We start from the raw sequence: 23,206 nt of genomic DNA on the forward strand, positions 1-23,206 counted from the left end.
CAAATATTCTCTCTCTCTCTCTCTCTCTCTCTCTCTCCGTGTCTAGGTTTGCGGTGTTCATATCATCGCGGTCTTGCGTCCTAGCTGCTCAAAGCTAGGTGGTGCCCCCTGGTCACTTTATCGTGGTAGGCTCGAGGTGCACCATTCGGCCCCCAGTGTTTTAGAGGCCTTCGGGGTTCGGGGTCCGTTTTGCGTCCATCAACGCATACACACACACATACACACAAGGAGATGAAGAAGAAGAAGATGGAGATGGAGCAAGAGCACTCTTCAATTGCACAAATGAGAGAATGAGTGAATTTTAGGTTTAGTTGACTTTTATATGAGCTCGCCCCATTCACACTTGGGCGCCCATGCTTAGCCAACTAATCCCTTGAATGTTTCAGTTAGAGTGCGTCTCTCATCGGCGATCACTCTTACCCTTTTCCTATTAGACCGACAAGCTCGATACTTGACTCTACCAAATAAATAATACGGCGTCCGTCTTAGACGATAGGAATGTTCGTGAGGGTTAACACGGGCTCTCTACTTTCACATCTTTGAGGCTTGCCCTGTACCACCAGTAGAGACAGTTTGGGATATTTGGCTATAGTTGATCCATATTCTTAGAGGACAATTCAAGATACTCCAGGGCAGCTCTAACCGCATACGCGAGCATAGCTGAGAGGCTTTCCTTTGACTCTGGCACCTTGGGCCTTTCTTCACCATGGTCCAGGGTGTGCTCAAATGGTACTACCATCCACATGTGTGGCTTTTCTCTCCACCCATTTCTTGATCTATCCTATGTGTCTATAAAGTTTTCTTTTTTGGGAGAGTCTCCCCCACATGATTGTTGTATCCCTCTCTTGCAAAGGTGGTTGTAGCCCTATGGGAAGATTCATTAACTAATAGAAGGATCTTTTTCTCAAAAAAAAAGGATTAGTATGAGGACTAGTAGCTACCATCACTGTGATACTTATAATAACCATTGTTAGACAATGGTAGCTTCCATTATATCCTTGGTAAAGGTAACCACTAGTTTGATAGTGCTTGCTACCGATTTTCCATGGTGTTCTTGGTAGAAGATTGGTTGCTATCACTATCCACGTGCTAGTCACTAGTCTCATAGTGCTAGCTACCATGGTAGTCTTAGAAGAGGTATCTAACACTATGATAGTGATGGATAAAATTATGATGTTTTTGTAATAAAGATACAAGTATTCCATGATATTGTTGTTAGACTGGTAGCTAACATTATCAGCCTGGTACCTACCACTATCGTCAAGAATCAAATAGTCCTCTTTCGCTGCATCTAAAAGATGGTCAACCCAATAATTGGCCAATTTCATAATGTCAATAACAGTGTTAAAGTAGCTTTAATGTGCATCTGGGTGGAAGTTTTGGAAGTTGTCGCTTTACTCATTGGAGTTGGTTTACTTAAGGATCGACACGTCTCCAGGCTTCAATTTGATCATTGTGCAAGCCAACATTTGGCCATCAGAGTGACTGGATATCGAGCAAAAACCACCAAAGAAAGCGGTGAAACATAAAGCTACGGATACACCACGTCGAGAGATTGGATGTTATCAATGCAAGACAACAAGATGAGTTGAGCCACCAAGGGCCATTGGAGTCATATGCGATGCTTGGTGACCCTATAGCCGATGTATTTGCTTTGTGAAGGCTCAAAAGAAGTCCAAAAGGTGGGCATGGATCCCTAGTATAACTTTTGTTGGCATTGCCGTTAAGGCACGATCTAAGCGGAGGAAATTGGTCCTCATGGCCATAGGGGCATTGGCCAATGAAATATGGTGTGTGAGGGTGTTTTTTTTTTGTGGCTAGCATACAAGGAATTAACTAATTCTCTGGTCAACGAGGTAAAATTTGGGTGTGTGAAATATAATCGACCAGCAATGGTGACTTCTCGTGTTCTGCAGCTCTCCTCCTCCGTCAGACCGTCTTGTCACCAAGCTCCTCAGTCTTGCACAGGATTTTATTTTTTATTGTGCCACTATGGGTAGTGCCCTTGTCTACTTTAGACGACCTTGTTTTAAAAAGCTTTTGTTCTTGAAAGGACTTTTGCACGGTCAAATATGGCTAGCATGGCCTACACATGGGCACCTCCAGCAAGAGAAGTGGAAGCCCCCGCGAGGTGAGGGGAGCCATGCTGAAGGCTCCCACTTGCAGAGTAATATGAAAAAGAGGGCAGCACAGTAGAGAGGGGGTCTATGCCCGCATCTTGCCGCTGCAGGTTGGAGGTCCAAGCTAGAGAAGGTGACCGGACTGCAGGGGTTCCATCTGGTGGCGCATAGACTTTATATTATAAGTCAAGGGGAGCCATCAAGAGAGCATGTCCAAGAGCTACAGACTAGGAAGAGAACGGCTGCAGAAAGCACCAACAGCAGAAGGTGGGGGGGGGCTCTGACATCCTAGAGCGCTCCAGGAGAGAGTTCGCCATTCAGGAAGAAAGCCCTCAGGGCAATCGAGGGGACGCCGAAGGGGCTGAAGGCTGCCAACTCGACAGGAAAGGAGAGAAGCTCAGAGATTTGCAGGTAGGGCCGTACTGCAGGTGCCACCATTGCAGGCATCTGCAGGGCAAGAGAAACTAAGAGAATGAGCGAGGGCCGAGGAAAGACGTTCTCTGTCCAAAGCTGAGAGGGAGCTGTGTCTGGGAGCTTGAGGGCTAGCCAAGATAAGAGCAAGAAGGCCAAAGCTGAGAAGAGAACGGAGTTGGGGTCGAATGCTCAGGCCAGGACAGGGGAGAGTGCTGGAAGGCGGAAAGCTTCAAGGGGGTGTGTGAAGACTCGTAATCATTGAACTCCATAAGCAGAAGTGGTCACGCTACAGGAGCAGTACACGCCACATGCCTATTAGTTCAGACAGAGAAGGGGCTGGCCAACAGCTCTGGAGGGAGCGCCATACCGGATTAGAGAGTTGGCAAAGGAGGAGCTCCACAGCATGACGAAGCATAGCACAACAGATAGAGGAAAAGGGTCAGGAGCAAAAGAGGTTTTTTGAAGGCGAAAGGGGAAGCCAAGCAAACAAAAAGAAGACCGGCCATATAAGACGTCACCATGCTCGACCAAATCATCATATGAAAGGAGGGAGAAATACAACGGTAAAGAAGGGTATCTCCAAGGCTCGTCATCCACGGCATCGAGCATTAAGCCTAAAGTTTTTTCTACTTGAGTTTCATATGCATGATTCTATATAGATATGATTCTTTTTTCATCTCAATATGCTTTGAGTTTTAGCACAGATGTTGTCTTGTGTAAAGCAAGGGTGTGAGGTCAACTGTGATCTATAGTCTCACTACAAGAGGTACTTCATATTAGCGATGCTTGTAGTGCGACGTTCAAAAGTGAAAATTCACGGTGTCGTTATTAGCGTCGCTAGTTTATTTGTTACATAACGATGTCCATAGTGACGCTTATAGTGATGCCGACGACAGGGGGAAAAAAAACCGAAACTGTTCAAAAACTCAGATCTCATATCTAAATTTTCGACGCTCAAGCAAAGAAATAACCGTCGCTCTCTCTTTTTCTCCACACACACACACATACACGAGGAGAGGAAAGAGAGCCACATATGCTTCTTTCCTCTCCTGTCTCTCATGTTCCCTTCCCCTCTTTTTCTCTCTCCCCCCATCTCTCTCTCTCTCTCTCTCTCTCTCACACACACATTGTGTTTTTGAGAGAAACAAAGACACACACAGAGAGAGAGAGAGAGAGAGAGAGAGAGAGAATAAAAAACCAGAGAGAGAATGGGGGAGAAGACGAAAGAGAGAGTAAGGGGAGAAAACAAAGAGAGAGTGAGATTATGTTAAGATATAAATTAGATTAGGTTAGATTACATTTAGATTTATGTTTATGTTGAGTTTAAGATTAGGTTAGATTTAGATTTATGTTAGATTAAGATTAGTTTAGATTTAAAATTAGCTAGCTATGTTAGGTTTAAGTTAGATTAAATTTAAGTTTAGGATTTAAGATTGAATTAAACTTAGGTTTATGTTGAGTTTGATATTAAATTAGATTTATATTTAAGATAAAGACAATATTTAAAGTTAACTAGATTAAATTTAGATTTAAGTTAGATTACATTTAGGTTTGGGTTAAATTTAAGATTAGATTATATCTAGATTTATGTTCGATGGACTAACTTTTTCTAGATTTGGGTTAGATTTTAGTGCATGTCAATGAAGGTGCGCTTTGCCCAAAGAGTAAACACAACTTACACAACAATATGTATATTGCCATCAGAATCTGACACCTATTAACTCACACACTAACCATATTCAATTAGCCGCGAATCACCACATGTTCAATTAGGTTAGATTTAAGATTACATTTTGGATTGAGTTTTTATATTAGAGTCTACCTTTGAGATTACGGTAAAAAAATTAGAGTTAGACGAACAGTGATCCCTCTCTTCCTCTCTATGGATGCGACCTTGAGTTGGAAAGCTTTTAACGGCATGATACTCAGATTGGAGGCCAACATGTAATGTGCTAATTAATCCCTTGAACAAAGATCTACTATGAAAAGATGTTAAGATGTTGTGAAATGCTACAGCTAGAGAAGAGGCAAAGGGGTTTTATCCACTACATGCACTATTATGTAGATGTGGGTGTGTAGATTTCTTGTACCCACAAATATAGGCATTGACCAATAAAGACGAGACTATAACCCGGTGGTTTTGATCTGTGTGCACCTCTAGACCGAGTTGTGCGGGGATTGGACATGACTAGGTAGAGAATGTGAGGTAGTTTACAGTGTGAACAAAGAGAGAGAGAGAGAGAGAGAGAGAGAGAGAGAGAGAGAGAGATAAAAGACGGAGGATTCAAATAGAAGATTAAATTTATGTCCAGATTATAAGGTTTTTACCCTCATTTTGAGTAGTGACGAGAATGTGGGGCCGTCCAACCAAAACACCCATCTCTCAACGAGGATCTTATGTCCTTGTAATCAATGCAAGCATGTTGTGCGATGGACAAGACTCGTTTCTTTGCAGAATGTTCACGAATTTGGCGAGTTTGATCCATCTAATATAGATTGAGTTGCTGCCAATTATAACTCGTCGGACTCTGACGCTAGCCAATAGGCAGCAATTTTTCAACCCAATAGACGAATTTGCAGGCGCTTTGGTCAAGCAGCATATATGAGGCCACAATTTGTAGCCTCTGACAACTCGAGGGATGATCATGTAGACCTTATTCCGAACGAGGCAATGTTTGAGCCCGAGATTGATGAAATGGTCGAGACGATCGTGGATGCAAAAAGGCTTATCTATGATGATATGAAAAGTGAAGCCAATACGCCATTGTATGATGGAGCATGTGTGTGTATTGAAGGCGCTCGTGGTTCTTCTCAACATGCAGACAAAGTTTGGATGGAGTGACACTAGCGTCACAATGCTTTTCATGTGATCTATTACAATGTGTTTACTTTAATAAAAAACTCTAGATGTATAGTGATCTGATAGATTATTTACACAATTGTACCACATTTTTTTCGTTGTGTAGATTGCTCAAAGAGCACATACTGCCAGCTGATAATGTGATGCCAGATTCCAGAGAGGAAGCAAAAAGGATCTTGCAAAACTTGGGGATAGATTACAGTTCGATCCACGCTTGTCCTAACGACTGTATTTTTTTCAGAGGGGAATACATAGACATGGAGAAGTGTCCAAAGTGTGATTTGAGTATATCTCCACGGAACAAAAAATCCACAAAAGGTTTTGCGATATTTTCCTCTGATTCCTTGCATCAAGCATTTCTTCGAATGTAAGTCTATGGACACCCTAGCATCATGGCATGAGGAGAATAATCTTCGGATGGTGTGCTACGGATTCCTGCAGATTGCGCAACCTGGAAACATATAGACGATACATGGTTAGATTTTGCCAGGGAAGCTCAAAATTTGCATCTAGGCCTAGCTATGGATGGCATAAATCCATTGAATCAAAGATCCACATCTTACAGTATATGACCCGTTGTCATCGTCAACTACAACATTCTCCAGTGGTTGACTACAAAGAAGGGGCACCTATGGCTAAGCTTGATTGTGCCGGGGCGGTATAAAGTGAATAATATGGATGTGTATCTTCGTCCACTATTGGAAGAGCCACAACAATTGTGGATTTTCATAGAAATGGTGGATATGAGCCGACACACAGGTTGACGGAATGCTTTGACCAGAGGCATTCTAATGTGGACCATGCATGACTATCCCAAACTAACAAAATGCTCAAGCTTATCTATTATCATGTGTATACATGCAGGGCATCAAACAAGTGGATACAGAGCATGTGTCACATGTGGACCAAGACTAAATGCACATCGGGCGTCCTCATTGAAGAAGAAAATCTACGAAGGTCATCAAGCGTATCTTCCAGAGAATCATGTGTTAAGCGACGGCTTTTTGGGAAGAGAGCCATCGAGGATGTCTGCACAAGCATGGTTAGAGAAAAAAGAGATGTGTGATGAAGGTTTGTCCCAAGGGATGAAGAGACTCTCTCTATGGTACGAGTTACCATATTGGCATCGACTCATGATCAATCACTTGCTCGTTCCAATGCACATATTCAAGAATATGGGTAATCTGCTATGGGACCATCTGACCGGCAAGAAAGATACTTTGGGAGCCAGGGTTGACGTTAGAACCCGGAGAGGTCACCTAATAAAAATGTAACCTATCACGTGAGTTCAACAGAAAGGTATTTAAAGTTCTTGAAACTTACAGAAATATATATACAGAAAGGCATTATTTTTTCAAATTTGAAATAAATTTACAGATTTTAAAAGAAAAGGGTACATTATATTCTTAACAAAGTTCACAGATAAGGGGTTTTATAAACATGTCTTGAACACACGTGATATGGTCGTCCTACACATAGTAAACCCCCCGAGCCTTAGAAATGTGAATCGTATGGAGCAATATTGGCTGCAGACAGCATCCGATGGATCAATAAAACTCCCTAAAGTGCCATGAATTTTCACAGGAGCCCAGGAATGCAAAGCAAAAGAGACCATTCGATCTGTGCGGACCCCCACTGGTGTTCTGAACGTGTTTTACTAAGGAGGGAAAGCTTACCGGTTCGAAGTCACACGACTATCATAAAAAATATCAGGTATGTTTGAAGTGGAATATATAAGGGATTGATTATAGAGGATTTTTTATCGACTTTTTTGACGTGCAATGGTTCAAGATAATCATGGAGGATTGCAATGCTACTATGTGTAGAGGAGAGTGTGGTTTTCTTGAGGTGGATTCAACTAACAAATGGACTAACCTAAGAGACACTTTTGTACTACCCGAGCATTGTGAACAAGTAAGTATGTAAATAGTTAACATCCAATTTTAGAAGTTATGTGCTTGGAAGATCTCATGTAAGTTATATGGCTCTGACAGGTGATATCTCATCCTAGAAAGTCTGCATCAAACTGGTGGTAGTACGTCATAGAGGTAGCCCCTCGTAGTCCACAAACATATGAAGGCTACCATATATGTGCCAATCACAGCGGAATCAATGGAGGACATCGGAGAAGATGCTCAATCAGAAGCCACTTAGGTGGTTCCAAACGAGCATCAAGCTGCTACTCTCTATGGGATGCATGTAGAGGATCTATAAAATGAAACAGAGGACATCTGTCTAAACGGAGAGCTCTATATAAATATAGGAAGTTATGTTGAGCTATGCGAGGATGAGAGAGAGACTTCTTAAAGCTATAAATATTGTATTTGAATAATTTTGCTCCATTTTATAATATATATTGTATTCACATGGCTTTTTGTCCATTCTTGTCTATATGTGTTGCGGAGTACAAACGACAATAAAAATGAATGCCCCTATAGCCTTGCACGGATCACACCGTCGGAAAGAACAACAGTTGCACCATCGAATGCACCTGTGTTAAACACCTCTAAACCTTGGAGAAGAACAACTCTAGCGGAAATCACACTTAAAATTAGAAGAATTAGAGAACATGAGTGTGCAGATTGGCTCGTGTAGATGTCCGTAGAGCATCCATATGCTTGATTCCGATAAGGAATGAGAAAATTACAAGCATTTGAAGTTCGGGGGTTTTCAAAAAGCTCCAAAAAAGAGTTCTCTGGAAAGTGTCTGCAGGTGTGCAAAGAAATGCAGCTATTAAAAGGGGACTTTTTTGGCTCTTAACCCAAGGGATTTTTCTCTCTCTTCTTAGCCGACATAGTTCTCTCCTTGGGCACCTTTTAATTGGTCTAATTTTGACCTTTTTGGGGTAGAAAATGAGTTGTTGGCCATTTTTTTACAAAGGCAAGTGGGAAAAAGGAATGTCCGGTGGACCAAAAAAGTGGCCAGGTGCCTCGGCAGCTGGTGTGGACTGAAAATGGCACCCCCTCTCTCCCCCAAAGTCCAAGAGCCCTCACAAGCAAGGCCAAGAAGCTCCATTAGCTCCTTTGATACACCCTTAGGGGGTACCCACTCCCCCCCCTAAACCCCCCCATGTGGGATTACTCCATTGCCACTTGGCACCATCCTCCCACCTCCCCAACTTCTCAAAAAGTTACAGCTTCTCCCAAAGCATGAGGGGACTTCTCGGACAATTTTCCCCAAGGCATACCTTGTTGCTCCGGTCACCGAATGACGCACCGTGTTGGGGTTGGAGCTAGCTATGGTGGGTGTAGTCAGAGGCAAGCCATGGCGTGGAAGATGAGCAATAGAAAATGAGAGAGAGAGAGAGATCAGAGATTCGACTCTAGTAGAAAAAATAACGCTATTGTTTATTACCCATTGTGTAAGAGCCTTACATTGTATATATAGAAAAAGTGTGTCATGCAAACTGGGCTTATAATTGAACTTTATTGCATGCCTATAAGAGGCTTTTCCCACGGGCTGACCGACAAGGGCTTGAACCTAAAAATCCCCCCCTCAAGCCCGAACTAGACAGACCATCTCATGATACCTTGAGTTTTTGGTGTACTCCTCAACCGTGAGTTTTATGTTTTCTCACAACCAAGAATTTTGGTGTATCCATAACCTGGTGCTAGGTGAGTAAACCCCCCTTGAACAGATAGGGTGTAGGCAATATCTATAACCCGTACAAAAGGGACATGACCATGATTGACAACTGACAAAATAAAACAAAGATTTGACAAAATATCAATGATGACATAAACAAAATCATGGCAAACCTATGAGATTGAATAGGTAAAACTAATTTTGATCATGTTCTAGAGAAGTTGTCGATCTTTGATGTTATATGTGAATCTGCAAAAGAGCTTGAAATGAAGAATACTGTCGAGCATGATTGGTTCGGGTATCTTTAAACACCTTTTCGGTAATGAGTTCATCAAATCAGATTGCAATGGTTGCTTCAGTTGGAGCTCCATAGATCAGCAGCTTGATTTGAGAAAGATATATAGCACCAAAATGCATTGGGTAATGCTCATACAAAGCATACATCTCGAAGTCTGACACCTCAATGAGCCGGAGCTTTTTATCTACCTCTTGAATGGCTGTGCTCTTTGCATGAGCTGTTGGATTGATGTATTTAAGGATCATGTTGTGACAACTAACAATAACCTCATCCTTCAACATCACCATTGTCGTCAAGCTTGAAGTCGATCACCAAAATATGCACAATGTCTTTTATCGAGGTGATGTGTGTGAAGCGCTTCTTGACCAAGGCTAAAAATAAGAAGGACACTATAGTAGTAGTGTGAAATGAAAACAACAAGGTGGAAATTCTCTGTAAAAAATGAATAAGCAGTGGCGGCGATGGCGAACTTGCTTGTAGCGGGCTGAGACCACCGAACCAGGAGACGCAGTAGTGTCGAGAACTGCTCCCTAGGCCAAGGCGATCTTGCTGCTGCCAATTACGGGCAAGAGCTCGCACGCTGATCTGCTCCCATTTCTCTGCATAAGCGGCTGACCCGCGAGCTTGAGTTGGGAGGCGAGAGCCGAGGCCTGGCAAGGCTTTGATACCAGTTGTTGGGGTTGGAGCTAGCTATGGTGGGTGTAGCCTAAGGCAAGCCATGGCATGGAAGATGAGCAGCAGAAAATGAGAGAGAGAGAGAGAGAGAGAGAGAGAGAGAGAGAGAGAGAGAGAGAGAGAGAGAGAGAGAGATTCGAGTCCAGTAGAAAAATAACGCTATTGTTTATTACCCATTGTGTAAGAGCCTTACATTGAATATAGAGAAAAAGTGTGTCATGCAAACTGGGCTTATAATTGAACTTTACTGCATGCCTATAAGAGGCTTTTCCCACGGGCTTGAACACAACACACCGTACCACAAGGTTCGAAGCCCATCACCTCGGCTATCTCCAGAAATATAAAACTTCAGAATTTCTAATCTTAGACCCCCAAGTTGGCCTAGTTTCCCTTCTCGCATGCACCCGCAATCACCTTCTAAGTTGAGACCGCCCGCTTCGGATGCTCATAATTCATGACGTACAAGTACGATTCACAAGCTGTTAAGAACGACTGAAAACCCTTATGGAAAACCATATTTTGGAGTCTCGAACAACCCAAAACATCAGCATTCAATCTTGGCAAATTCACACCTTTGTACATGAATTTTTACAAGGTCACTTTCAAAACTTGCAGGGCTATGTACACATATATACATGAGGCTAATGGGAAAGCTTTTTAGCATGGATTAGTGACTTTATCTTCATCCAAAAAATGCCTGACATAGCTTGCCAACCCCTCCTAGCTTGCTTAGTCATTCATGAAAAGCAGAGGTCTCTAGTGTTGCTACGGCATAAGCCGGTGTGTGCCATGTGTTACACCTTGGCCATATTGGATGGTCTTGAACCTTAGAGGGGATGCCAAGGGGTGTGGCTCATGAGGAGCAAGGGGACACTACAAACCTATAAGAATGGGCTCTTGTGACCTTTGTAACTTTTCAAAATAATCAATCTAATCAGTTATGGCTGTTGACGTGAACATCTATATCTCTCGGTCTCTCTCCCTCTCTCTGTCTTCTCTGTGGAGGGCTCTTCTTCCCCTCTAACATTTGGTGACCACGTAGTTGATCTTACTTGCCCTTTGGTTACGAAGGAGGCGTGAACCATGCTCCTCCAATTCTATTGTAGTGCATACACAGGTGCCGAGCAGGCGGGGAGTCGCTCGAAGGGCAGGCATCATGGAGGCTGGCGGCGCTACGTAGAACCATCCAGGGGACACAAGGTTGAGCAACGGTAGAGACGATCAATAGAGGGCTTGGCCAGTCAGGCTGCAGGCACTGTTCACGGAGCAGGTCTTGGGGGGGTGGCACTCAATAGAGAGCTCGACCGCAAGGCATGAGGGCCGCTCACAATACAACCAACCAGGGTGGGCAGGTTGAATCTGCAGAGGCTCGTCGATAGCATCCTGTGTGGTCATCATAGCGGAGAAAGCCAGGTCTCCAGAGGCCAAATTATAGAACGCAGCGGCCAGGTCTGTAGTGCAGGGTCAAAAATGCGAGTCGGAAGATCGGGCATGCACAGGTGCAACAGGTTTGGTTGCAAAGCAAATGCTCAAGCCATAGAGGACGATATCACAGCACTTGTGAGGGCACCCAGACACGCAACAAATCCGCATGGTGCGGAGATCCATTTCCGCTTTCATCAATAATCTCGTTCTTGGTGTAGTCTCATGTACTTGGCGGATTTCCCTCTGTGGAGATTTTTACCTTATGTAGCAGAGATGCAGTGCAACTTTTTGATAGTTTCCGAGTTCGGGATGCGAGTGATGGAGATGGGTGTTCCAGGAGCAAAGAGCCAAAGAGCCAGAGTGCGGCCTTGACAACCATACTTGCATCACACTTCCCAAATGAATTTTGATGTGGTGTTTTAAATTTGTTGTACGGGTTCCCAACCCTTAAATGGTAGCACCGTACCACTGCACATTTGGGTTTACACGAATCAATGGATGTTGGGATCAGGTCCTCTGTGCGTGCCAAGTGTTACGGCATAAGCCGGTGTGTGCCATGTGTTACACCTTGGCCATATTGGATGGTCTTGAACCTTAGAGGGGATTCCAAGGGGTGTGGCTCATGAGGAGTGAGGGGACACTACAAACCTATAAGAATGGGCTCTTGTGACCTTTGTAATCACTCACAATAATCAATCTATTCAGTTATGGCTACTAACATGAACATCTATCTCTCTCGGTCTCTGTCACGGGAACCGAATAATAGAGATAGACAGCAAAACAGAGGAAGAAATCTTTGTATTGATAGTGTTTGATACAACAGAGGAGCAATTGAATATATATATGGGCGCACTCCATTGTACGGAGCTCGAACCTCCCGACCACCCCCGAGCTTCAGTTCGCTTGCATGCAGCGTCTCACTCGCACTCGCACTCGCACTCGCACTCTCACTCTCACTCTCACTCTCACTCGCACTCGCACTCGCACTCGCACTCGCAGAAGAAGAGATCGGTGAATGATCCCCAAACGCACCACCCGTCGTGCTTTTATCCTTCTTTTCCTCGAAAAGCCTGCACGATTTTCGTACCAAGTATACCTGCGAGAATAATATAAGAACGTGATCGCTAAACGATCCGTAAAGGTTAGATTTCTATCATGACACTTTGCACAGATCGTGTTTCACACATTGATTTCTGCATCGCCTACAAAATAGCCAAAAGAACATACTCGTGCAACCAATTCAACATGATAATCAAAGTAAAAAACATAATTATATACCTTCATAATCTCAATTTCCATACTCTACCATGAAAAAACAATCCACTTCTTGGTTGATAGCAGGGAGAACTGTATGATGTTGTAGGTCTGTCTGTCCCTGTGTACATTACACTGCTGCTACCTTCTGTTTGTTTTCATCATAACTTTTACAAACGAACTCAGAACAGAGCGATCCAGGTACTCAAAACGACGGGAATAGGTCTGGTCTACAAGGCAACGCGGACAGAATTGCTAAAAACGTCTCTATTTGGCTAAAAACGCAACTTTTAGGTCGCGACTCATAAAACCTCTATTTTTGGGTTTCCACTACTTTTACAACTTATTTTAAGCCTACCCATGCATTTTAAGCTAAAACACATAAATATAAAACATTGATATTAATAAAAATCTCAATTTTACTCTTCATAAACAGACTATCTGTTATTCATTAATCTTTATCAAATCCATCTTTAGTGTATTATTTTTTTTTAAAAAAAAAGAATATATGTTCTCTCTTAATATCTCAACTCATTCGTATAAGCTCTATTTAATAGACTATTCAACAATCTTTCAAATCGTACTAACGAAAGATATGCCCTGCTACATTCTTTTCGACTTTAAGAACTTTAAAGACTAGTCCTATTACATTCTCCCCTTATCAAAATTAACTCTGTCCTCAGAGTTGGTCTAAAGAGAGAAAAATTCTCTTTGCAAAACACTAAGATCAACCCATGATGCATCCTCTACTGGATAGTTCTGCCACTTAACCAAAACTTCTACAATGTCTCTATTTCTCATATGTTTAAAACGCCTATCTAGTACTAAGTCTGATTCTACAGTCAATGGTCCGTCATCTTTCAACTTAGAGTTGTCCTCTAAAACATGATGCACATTAGGAACATACTTTTTCAATAAACTCACATAGAATACATGATGCACTTTAACATGAGAAGGCAATTCCAATTTGTAAGCTAATGAACCAATGCGCTTCAAAATTTTAAATGGACCAACAAATCGTGGAGAGAATCTTCTATCATTTCCAAGAATCAAATGAGACTTCTCAGGAATAACCTTTAAAAAACCATATCACCAGTTTCATACTCCACAACACGATGTTTCTTGTCATAATACGGTTTATGTCTCTTTTGAGATTCTCTAATATTCCCCCTGATTTTGGCCGACTCGCTATCCATTTTCTCAAGCATCTCACGTGAGAGTTCTACCTTATTCCTCGAATTAAGAAAATGAATAGGTGTAGGATAGTTATAGCCATACATTGCCTCAAACGGAGTCATCCTAATAGATGAATGATATGAACTGTTGTATGCAAATTCAACCACCAAAGGCAGATATTCATTCCAATTAGATTGGTTTCCATTGATATACATTTGTAACATATCTTCTAGAATACGATTCACTCTCTCCGTTTCCGCATCGGTTTGAGGATGGAAAGCATTAGACATGCGTAACTGGGTACCTATAGAGTCAAAAGTCGCTCTCCAGAAATGAGAAGTGAACTTAGAATCTCTGTCAGACACTATGCTCTTGGGCATGCCATGCAAACGAAATATCTCTTTCATAAACAAGTATGCAATGGTCAATGCAGTATAAGTTATTTTTACAGGAAAGAAGTGAGCTTGTGTTGTGAGTCTATCTACCACCAGAAAGATCGAATCATACCCTCCACGAGTAGTAAGAAGTCTAATGATAAAGTCCATGGATATACACTCCCACTTCTGTAAAGGAATGTCTAAGGGTTGAAGGTCACCAAGTATCCTCTTATGTTCAATCTTAACTTGTTGACATTGAAAGCATTCACGCACATAATTCTTAACATCCAATTTCATACGCGGCCAAAAGAATAAGGTTTTAATATTTTCATATGTCTTATTTAATCCAGGATGACCAGAAAAAGGTGAATTATGACACTCATGCAGAATTTGACTCTTGAAAGCAGAATTTGTAGGAATACACAAGCGGTCATAATAATACAGATTTTCCTTATACAAGTGATATCTGTTCTCATACCTCTCACCAATATTCTCACGCAAGAATTTCAAAATAGGCATATAAAAAGAATCATTTTCAACTTCAGCATGCATATCATCAATCAAATTGGATCGCACAACAGTCAACAAATTACCCATGGACGTACGACTCAATGCATCTGCAACTTTATTTTCTTTTTTTCACACAAATACTTCAAATCAAAGTCATACTCAGCCAACAATTCAATCCATCTTCTTTGTCTGTTATTTAACAATGGCTGAGTGAAAATATACTTCAAGTTTTGATGATCAGTACGTAATTCAAATTTTACACCAAGCAAGAGATGACGCCAATGCTTCAATGCATGAACAACAACAAGTAATTCTAGATCATGTGTTGCATGGTTCAATTTATGTCGTCTTAATTTCCTAAACTCATATGCAACCACTCTTCCTTCTTGTGTCAAAACACAACCTAATTGTTAACCACTAGAGTCACAGGACACAACAAATGGTTTGCCCATCTCACGAACTTTTAAACATAATTTTCCGCTATTTTAGCCTTCAAGGTCTCAAAAGCAGTCTCACAGCTAGAAGTCCACACAAAACCCTTGTCTTTCTTGGTCAATTCGGTCAAAAGACTTGCTATCTTAGAGAAATCTTTAATGTGTGCTCTCTCATATTGTGCTAGACCCATAAAGCTTCTTACATCTCTTACTAACATAGTCTTAACTTTATCAAGATCAATGTGAATCCCCTCTTTAGAAATCACTCTTCCCAATTACACAATCTGATCCTTTGCAAAAGAATACTTACTTGCTTTGGCATACAATTTATGTTCACGCAAAACCTCAAATATTTTCTTTAAGTGCAATGCATGATCTTCTTCATTCGTAGAATACACAAAAATATTATCCAAGAATACCAGAATGAAGTCATCAAGATACGGGTGAAAAATATTATTCATTAAGCACATGAAAGTTGTTGGTGCATTAGTCAAACCAAAAGCAAGAACTCTAAATTCATAATGTCCATAACGTGTACGAAAAGAAATCTTTGGAATGTCCTCGACCTTAATGCGGATTTAATGGTAGCCAGAACGAAGATCAACCTTTGAAAATATTGTGGCATCACTCAAATGACTAATCAATTCATCTATGTGAGGAAGAGGATATTTGTTCTTAATGGTCTTTTTGTTTAATCCCCTATAGTCGATGCATAACCTATATGTACCATCCTTTTTCTTTTGGAATAACACAGGACTACCCCAAGGAGATACACTAGGTTTAATGAAACCCTTTTTCAAAAGATCATCAAGTTGTATCTTGAGCTCTTTAAGCTCATCAATATTGAACCTGTATGGAGATCTGGAATAAGGTGTCGCTCCTGGATATAGATCTATGGCATGGTCTACCGCTCTAGGCGGAGGTATACCAGGAAGATCGTCCGGAACACATCCTTAACTTCATGTAAGAGATCCTCTATAAATTCTCGATTTGTCTCTTTATGTTTATCCCCAGATTCTTCTTTAATCTCATTAGCAAACACAAGCAACGTCTCACACAAGCAAACACAAGCAACGTCTCACACTCTTATCTAAGTCACCTTATCAATTCCATTGCCAAAACTAGATTTAGAATCTCTTTCTTTCCACAAAGAGTGTGACTTATCATCATCAAATGATTAAAGATATATTTTTCTTTCTTAACAATCAATCAAAACATGATTTTCAATGATCTAATTGATACCAATGATAACATCATGCATATCAATGTTTATGTTATAGAAATCACCTTTATGATTTTGACTCTTCACAGAAAAAAAAACAAATTTTCTACTAACTCTTTCGTGAAACTATTATTACCACTAGTTAAGTCCACAAGTCTTTTAACTTCTCGATTTAATTTCAAGTTTAATTTCTCAATCAATTTAGACGATAAGAAGCAATGAATACTATCCAAATCAATTAAGAAATTTAAATTTTAATCTCAACTTCTACGCATAAATTCGATCTCACAGAAGCTTTCAAAGGACGTATCAAAGACATAAAACATCACAAAGAAGGGGTAGATGACTTACCTTTATCGTACGCATCGCCAAAAGTCTCCAATTGAGCCATCTTGGTATGTATTGTCTTATCGATCACCTTGCTCGAGCATTCGAAAGTCTCGTGGTCGTGTTCTCGATATTGAAAGTATAATCCAAATCTTTGAGTTCTTCAATCCACGCTTCTAAATCTTCGCATATCCTTCTTATGCCATCAAACTCTTTAAGCTTAGCCTTCGTTAAGAATGATTTGGTTGTCGCTTCTCCCATATCGTCATCGTTTCTTTTGGCGGTACCCCAGTGCCACCACGATGATTATTGTTTCCAGGTGGACTAGCATGGTTTTCACCTTCATGTTGGCCATCAAGGTCTACATAGATATCAAGCTCTCGTGCTGCTTTGCCCCGTAGAGCCTCAACACACTCCCGATTTGCAATTTTCAGATCTTCTCATAGTCGCCGAATCAGGTCTTCTTGCTCCTTCATCCTCCTCTCGTATCCTTCCATGTCCAGAATCAACCGCTTGCTCTGATACCAATTGTCACGGGAACCGAATAATAGAGATAGACAGCAAAACAGAGGAAGAAATCTTTGTATTGATAGTGTTTGATACAACAGAGGAGCAATTGAATATATATATGGGCGCACTCCATTGTACGGAGCTCGAACCTCCCGACCACCCCCGAGCTTCAGTTCGCTTGCATGCAGCGTCTCACTCGCACTCGCACTCGCACTCGCACTCTCACTCTCACTCTCACTCTCACTCGCACTCGCACTCGCACTCGCACTCGCAGAAGAAGAGATCGGTGAATGATCCCCAAACGCACCACCCGTCGTGCTTTTATCCTTCTTTTCCTCGAAAAGCCTGCACGATTTTCGTACCAAGTATACCTGCGAGAATAATATAAGAACGTGATCGCTAAACGATCCGTAAAGGTTAGATTTCTATCATGACACTTTGCACAGATCGTGTTTCACACATTGATTTCTGCATCGCCTACAAAATAGCCAAAAGAACATACTCGTGCAACCAATTCAACATGATAATCAAAGTAAAAAACATAATTATATACCTTCATAATCTCAATTTCCATACTCTACCATGAAAAAACAATCCACTTCTTGGTTGATAGCAGGGAGAACTGTATGATGTTGTAGGTCTGTCTGTCCCTGTGTACATTACACTGCTGCTACCTTCTGTTTGTTTTCATCATAACTTTTACAAACGAACTCAGAACAGAGCGATCCAGGTACTCAAAACGACGGGAATAGGTCTGGTCTACAAGGCAACGCGGACAGAATTGCTAAAAACGTCTCTATTTGGCTAAAAACGCAACTTTTAGGTCGCGACTCATAAAACCTCTATTTTTGGGTTTCCACTACTTTTACAACTTATTTTAAGCCTACCCATGCATTTTAAGCTAAAACACATAAATATAAAACATTGATATTAATAAAAATCTCAATTTTACTCTTCATAAACAGACTATCTGTTATTCATTAATCTTTATCAAATCCATCTTTAGTGTATTATTTTTTTTTAAAAAAAAAGAATATATGTTCTCTCTTAATATCTCAACTCATTCGTATAAGCTCTATTTAATAGACTATTCAACAATCTTTCAAATCGTACTAACGAAAGATATGCCCTGCTACATTCTTTTCGACTTTAAGAACTTTAAAGGCTCATGAGGAGTGAGGGGACACTACAAACCTATAAGAATGGGCTCTTGTGACCTTTGTAATCACTCACAATAATCAATCTATTCAGTTATGGCTACTAACATGAACATCTATCTCTCTCGGTCTCTCTCTCTCTCTCTCTCTCTCTCTCTCTCTCTCTCTCTCTCTCTTCTCTGTGGAGGGCTCTTCTTCCCCTCTAACAAGGGTGAATAACTGCTGCATTTCATCCCCAGAAACCTCGTCCACATTTTCAGATGTTTCCGCATTGTCTTCTTCTATTGATAGCATTTCGTCAGTCACAATTGTCATCAAACGTGCTAGATACTTCTTCCATTTGTAACCATTAACACGGTATTTATGCTCTGCACCATTTAAGTTTGTCAATTGATATATGCCATTTTCAAATTTATTTACAACAGTAAAAGGACCTTCCCACTTAATCTGAAACTTTTTCTGGAAAGTATTGTCCAATTTACTATTGTACTACAACACAAGATCACCCTTTTCAATTCCTTTATCCTTGACGCATTATTGGCCTTCATTTGAGCCTTCTTTGACACTTCTTCGTAATGACTCAAGGCCAGAATTCTGTCTAGCTGCAAGCATTGTAAATCCAACAACCTTTTCTGCCAAGCATCTTGCTGCTCTTCACCTTCCAATGATGACCACTTAAGTGCGGAGATTTCCACTTCAATGGGCAATAAAGCTTCCTTGCCATAAATCAAGTGATAAGGAGAAAAACCTATGCTTGTTTTGATAGCGGTTCTATAAGCCCATAGTGCACAAGGCAACTCTGAATCCCACGTCTTCACATGTGTCTGAGTCATTTTTGTCAAGATATTCACTAACTCTGCATTGAATCTCTCATTAAGACCATTGCATTGTGGATAGTAAGGAGAACTATACCTATGTTGTATATTAATCTTTCCACAAAGGAAATCAAACAACTCTCCTCTAAATCCTGGTCCCCGATCAGAAAGTAGTTCCAAAGGCACACCAAACTTGCAGCATATATCTTTGTACACAAACTTCCCCATTTCTTTACTGGTAATCTGTTTAACAGCCTTAGCTTCTGCCCAACGTGACAAATAATCCACTCTTTTCAGAATGTAAACATTTCTTTTACCAGTCATGGGTAAGGGTCCAATGGCATCACGACCCCATTTTTGAAATACATCAAAAGATAACATGGTCTTTCGCAATTCATGCTTCAAAACTCTCTTCCCCATCTTCTAGCAAGACAAACAACACTTACACCAATGGTTTACATCCCGCTGGACACTCAGCCACACATAGCCTTCTTGTAAAATCTTATGTAGCATAATTTTCATGGCAAAATGCCCTCCACAGGATCCTTCATGGTTCTCTTCTAAAATATTATAGATTTCTTCTTTCCAAGGCACACGTCGCAATATCAAATCACTTCCTTTCATATAAAGCAAATCATCAAGCATTTTGTATTTTTTGGCTCTTCTCATAAAAGCATACTTTTTGGATGATGGAAAATCTTTAGGTAAAAGACCTATAAGCAGAAAATCCGCTTCCTTTGATAGCACTTCTCTTCCATGATATCGATGGACATCAGTCTTCAACACAAACACACAAGTGATAATTTCTTGGGCAGCATCATGAGCTTCTTCATTCTGAGACCTCTCAATATGCTGTAAACTCCATGCCTCAAACTTTTTAAGCAAAGATTTCACTTTGAAACACAAATTTTTCAACTTAGGGTTCTTATTCTTCCACACCCCCAATACCTACTTCACAACCAACAAGGCATCTCCTTTGACTTGCAGGCATTTAATTCCCAACTGTAAGCAAATGTGCAGACCGCCCTCAAGGGCCATGTACTCTGCTTCATTATTACTTTTCACATCAAGATTTACCCCTTGTTTCCTCACAAGATTTCCTTGAGCATCATAGATACCAATCCCTCCACAAGTAGCTTCATGACTTCTTCGATAAGAGCCATCAAAATATAACAGTGAAGCATTGGATATAGCAGGAGTTTCGACCTTCTTACTTTGTACCGCCTCTTCCTTAACCAAAATAGGAGTCTCTTTGTAAGTGAGTAAATTTGAGTAACCAAAATAGGAGTCTCTTTGTAAGTGAGTAAATTTCCCAGGGTAGCCTGAGTATTCTCTTCCACCAAAAAAGTGAATTGAAATTTGTGCAGTTCTATAACCCATTTCATCACTGTCTTTGATATATTTGAGTTATTAAACAATTGAGGCAACAATGAATAGCTGGTGAGAAAAGTGAACGACTTTTGCAATAGGTAATGCCTGAATCGTCTACAAGCATAGACCATACTGATCATCACCAACTCAATCTTTGAGTATGTAAAGTATAAAGCCTGATTTACCCTTGTAATTTTCTGTGGTAAAAGCGCACATTTGTAAGGCCCCCATTATGAGGAGAAGCCATCGTGCGTGAAGGAAAATCACTCACCGGAAACCAAAATTTTCACGGACAAGAATCAGGGGCAACTTTAAAGGCCTCGGGGGCCTCTGCCCCCAAGACTTTTTTTTTCATTGGAATATTCTTTTTCATCCGAATATTATGGCCGGACGGCGGTCGGAAAGTGGTTGGAAAACAACCGGTCAGTTGGCCGGTGGCCGGTAGTCAATGGTCGATTGCCGGTGGTCGGAAGTCAATGGCCGGTGGCCGGTGGTCGGAAGTCAATGGCCGGTGGCCGGTGGCCGAATTCAAAAGCGGACTTGTCTTCTCAAGGGCGGCCACACATGGGCGGATTGGAGGGTCCGATTTGGACTTATTCGCACAAGGGCGGCTACACATGGCTGTCTCTCATAAGAGAGGGCAGCCCTTTTGGCCTATAAAAGGAGGCCATTTCTACACACATTTCATAGTGTGAAGTTGATGCAACAAGGTGAGTGTGTGGTGGTGAGAGTGAAGCAAGGCGGGAGCTCCATTAAGGGTATAATCCATTTGTAAACTACTTCTTGTTTTGAAGTACTAAAGCCATTGAGTGGCTGCTTTCCCGTGGACGTAGCCCACATTGGGTGAACCACGTATATCATGTGTACTCTCTCTCTCTCTCTCTCTCTCTCTCTACTCTATAATCTCGTATATATAAATCTGTCTCTCTCCATTAAGTAATCTACTCAATTATCTATTTAGCTACGTCTTATTTCCTAACAGAGTACTCTCTTTCATGAGGGGTTTTAACTCGGCTAGCATAATAAACAGGCTTCATATACTTGGACTCCTTCCCTCTTCGCAATAACATAGCCCCAATGGCATCATATCCAACTGACGGGTTAACATAAAATTCTTTCTCCTAATCAGGAGCTTGCATAATAGACAGTGTGCTCAAAACTTCTCTGACCTTATCAAAAACTTCTTCAAAGTTTTATGTCCACTCCAATGGATCCTTTTTAACCACTTGTTGCAGTGGGTACAGTAACTATGATGCCAAAGTTATGAATCGAGACAGGTATTTAACCTTCTAAATGAAAGTAGACAATTGTCTAGTATCCTTTGGGGATGATAGAAATAATAAGGCTTCCACTTTCTCTGGATCTACCTCAATTCCATTTTCTAAAATCACATGTCCAAGAAGCTTCACCCTTGGCTGCACCAAATGACATTTTTTGGGGTTTAACTGACCCATGCATTCATCATACCTTGCAAACGTCATTTCAAGCTTCTGAACATGCTCTTTCCTTGAACTGTATACACATAAATCATCTATGAACCTTTTGACAAACTTCCCAAGAAATGGAGCAAGGACCCAATATACTTTCCTTTCAAAGGCTCTTGGCCCATTTGTCAACCCAAAAGGAAGGCAACAAAAATAGAAACAACCCCATGACGTGATAAACATAGTCTTTTTCCTATCTTCAAGAGCAAGGATAAGCTGAAAGTATCCCGAATACCCATCAAAGACACTGTATCTCTCAAAACCAGCCACTGCATCTAGCAATTGATCAATAAAAGGCAAAGGGTAAGGGTCTTTCTTGGTCACCACATTTAGTGGCTTGTAATCAACACATACTCTCCAACGCCCATCTTTCTTTGGGGTGACTACAACAGGGCTCACCCATTCAGCGTTATCCACTGGCACAATGAATTCTGCATCCAAAATCTTATCACTTCTTCCTTTAAGGCATTCATCTGCTCCTTGCCCATCCTCCTTAACTTCTGTCTGATTGGTTTTGGCCCTTCAACTAGCGCGATCTTCACACGATCCCCAACAAAAAATCTTATTTCCTGATACGAGGTAATGAAAAGATTTGGAAACATGTCCAACATTGCTAAGTACTCCCTTATTTCTCCTTGTGTCAGATCAGTACTCATCATCTTTTGAATCAAATCTTTCTTCACTGGCAGTTCCTATTTAGGTTGCATCAACTCTTCAAGTTTCTCTAAACGGCTTGAAGCATTTATATTCCCTGATAATTGTAGCACTTCACTAACTTCTCTCTGTTCCTCGTCTAACAACAAGAATGACACTTCACCTTCATCACTGGAACTTGAAGTAGTGCTACTTTCTGAGTCTTTAGAACTATCATCACTGGGAGTTTTGGACTCATCATTCTCACTTACATCTTCAAGTGCCATAGGTTGTTTGGTAGTCATATCAAACACCCTCTTTTCACCCTTCTTGCCATGCACACCGATTGTGCCCTTGCCCCAATCTTGCACGGCACCAACGGCTCTCAACCAACGTCGTCCGAAAATGAGAGGAAAGGATCCTAGACCAGCTGGCATAACATGAAAGTTCACCATAACTTTCACGTTAAAGACTTCAACTTCCAAATTCTTGATCATCCCCAAACATCTCACCTTGGCATGGTCGATCCAAAACCAAGAGCTTCTGCATGTAATGAGAC

General features: G+C 41.2%; 1 protein-coding gene across 1 annotated transcript; it reads right to left on the reverse strand.

The window, feature by feature from the left end:
* Positions 1–2,408: 2,408 nt before the first annotated feature.
* Positions 2,409–19,579, reverse strand: LOC147445339 (uncharacterized). The gene is made up of 4 exons (XM_086524571.1): positions 19,163–19,579; positions 18,851–19,060; positions 18,552–18,803; positions 2,409–2,567 (listed from the first exon to the last, which is right to left on the reverse strand). Exons 1-4 carry the CDS (start codon positions 19,577–19,579, stop codon positions 2,409–2,411), a joined length of 1,038 nt encoding a protein of 345 aa, XP_086380697.1.
* Positions 19,580–23,206: the final 3,627 nt, after the last annotated feature.

Source organism: Adiantum capillus-veneris, chromosome 12, assembly GCF_014529385.1.
Source record: "Adiantum capillus-veneris isolate H3 chromosome 12, ASM1452938v2, whole genome shotgun sequence".
NCBI lineage: Eukaryota > Viridiplantae > Streptophyta > Polypodiopsida > Polypodiales > Pteridaceae > Adiantum > Adiantum capillus-veneris.

What these genes read in the sequence shown, in the direction of transcription:
- LOC147445339 (XM_086524571.1), bottom strand. Translation starts at nt 19,579, where the DNA reads ATGGGGAAGAGAGTTTTGAAGCATGAATTGCGAAAGACCATGTTATCT. An exon ending in CAAAAATGACTCAGACACAT is followed by an intron (nt 19,061 to 19,162) that starts GTGAAGACGTGG and finishes ATTTATGGCAAG; the next exon opens with GAAGCTTTATTGCCCATTGA. An exon ending in GGATAAAGGAATTGAAAAGG is followed by an intron (nt 18,804 to 18,850) that starts GTGATCTTGTGT and finishes AATACTTTCCAG; the next exon opens with AAAAAGTTTCAGATTAAGTG.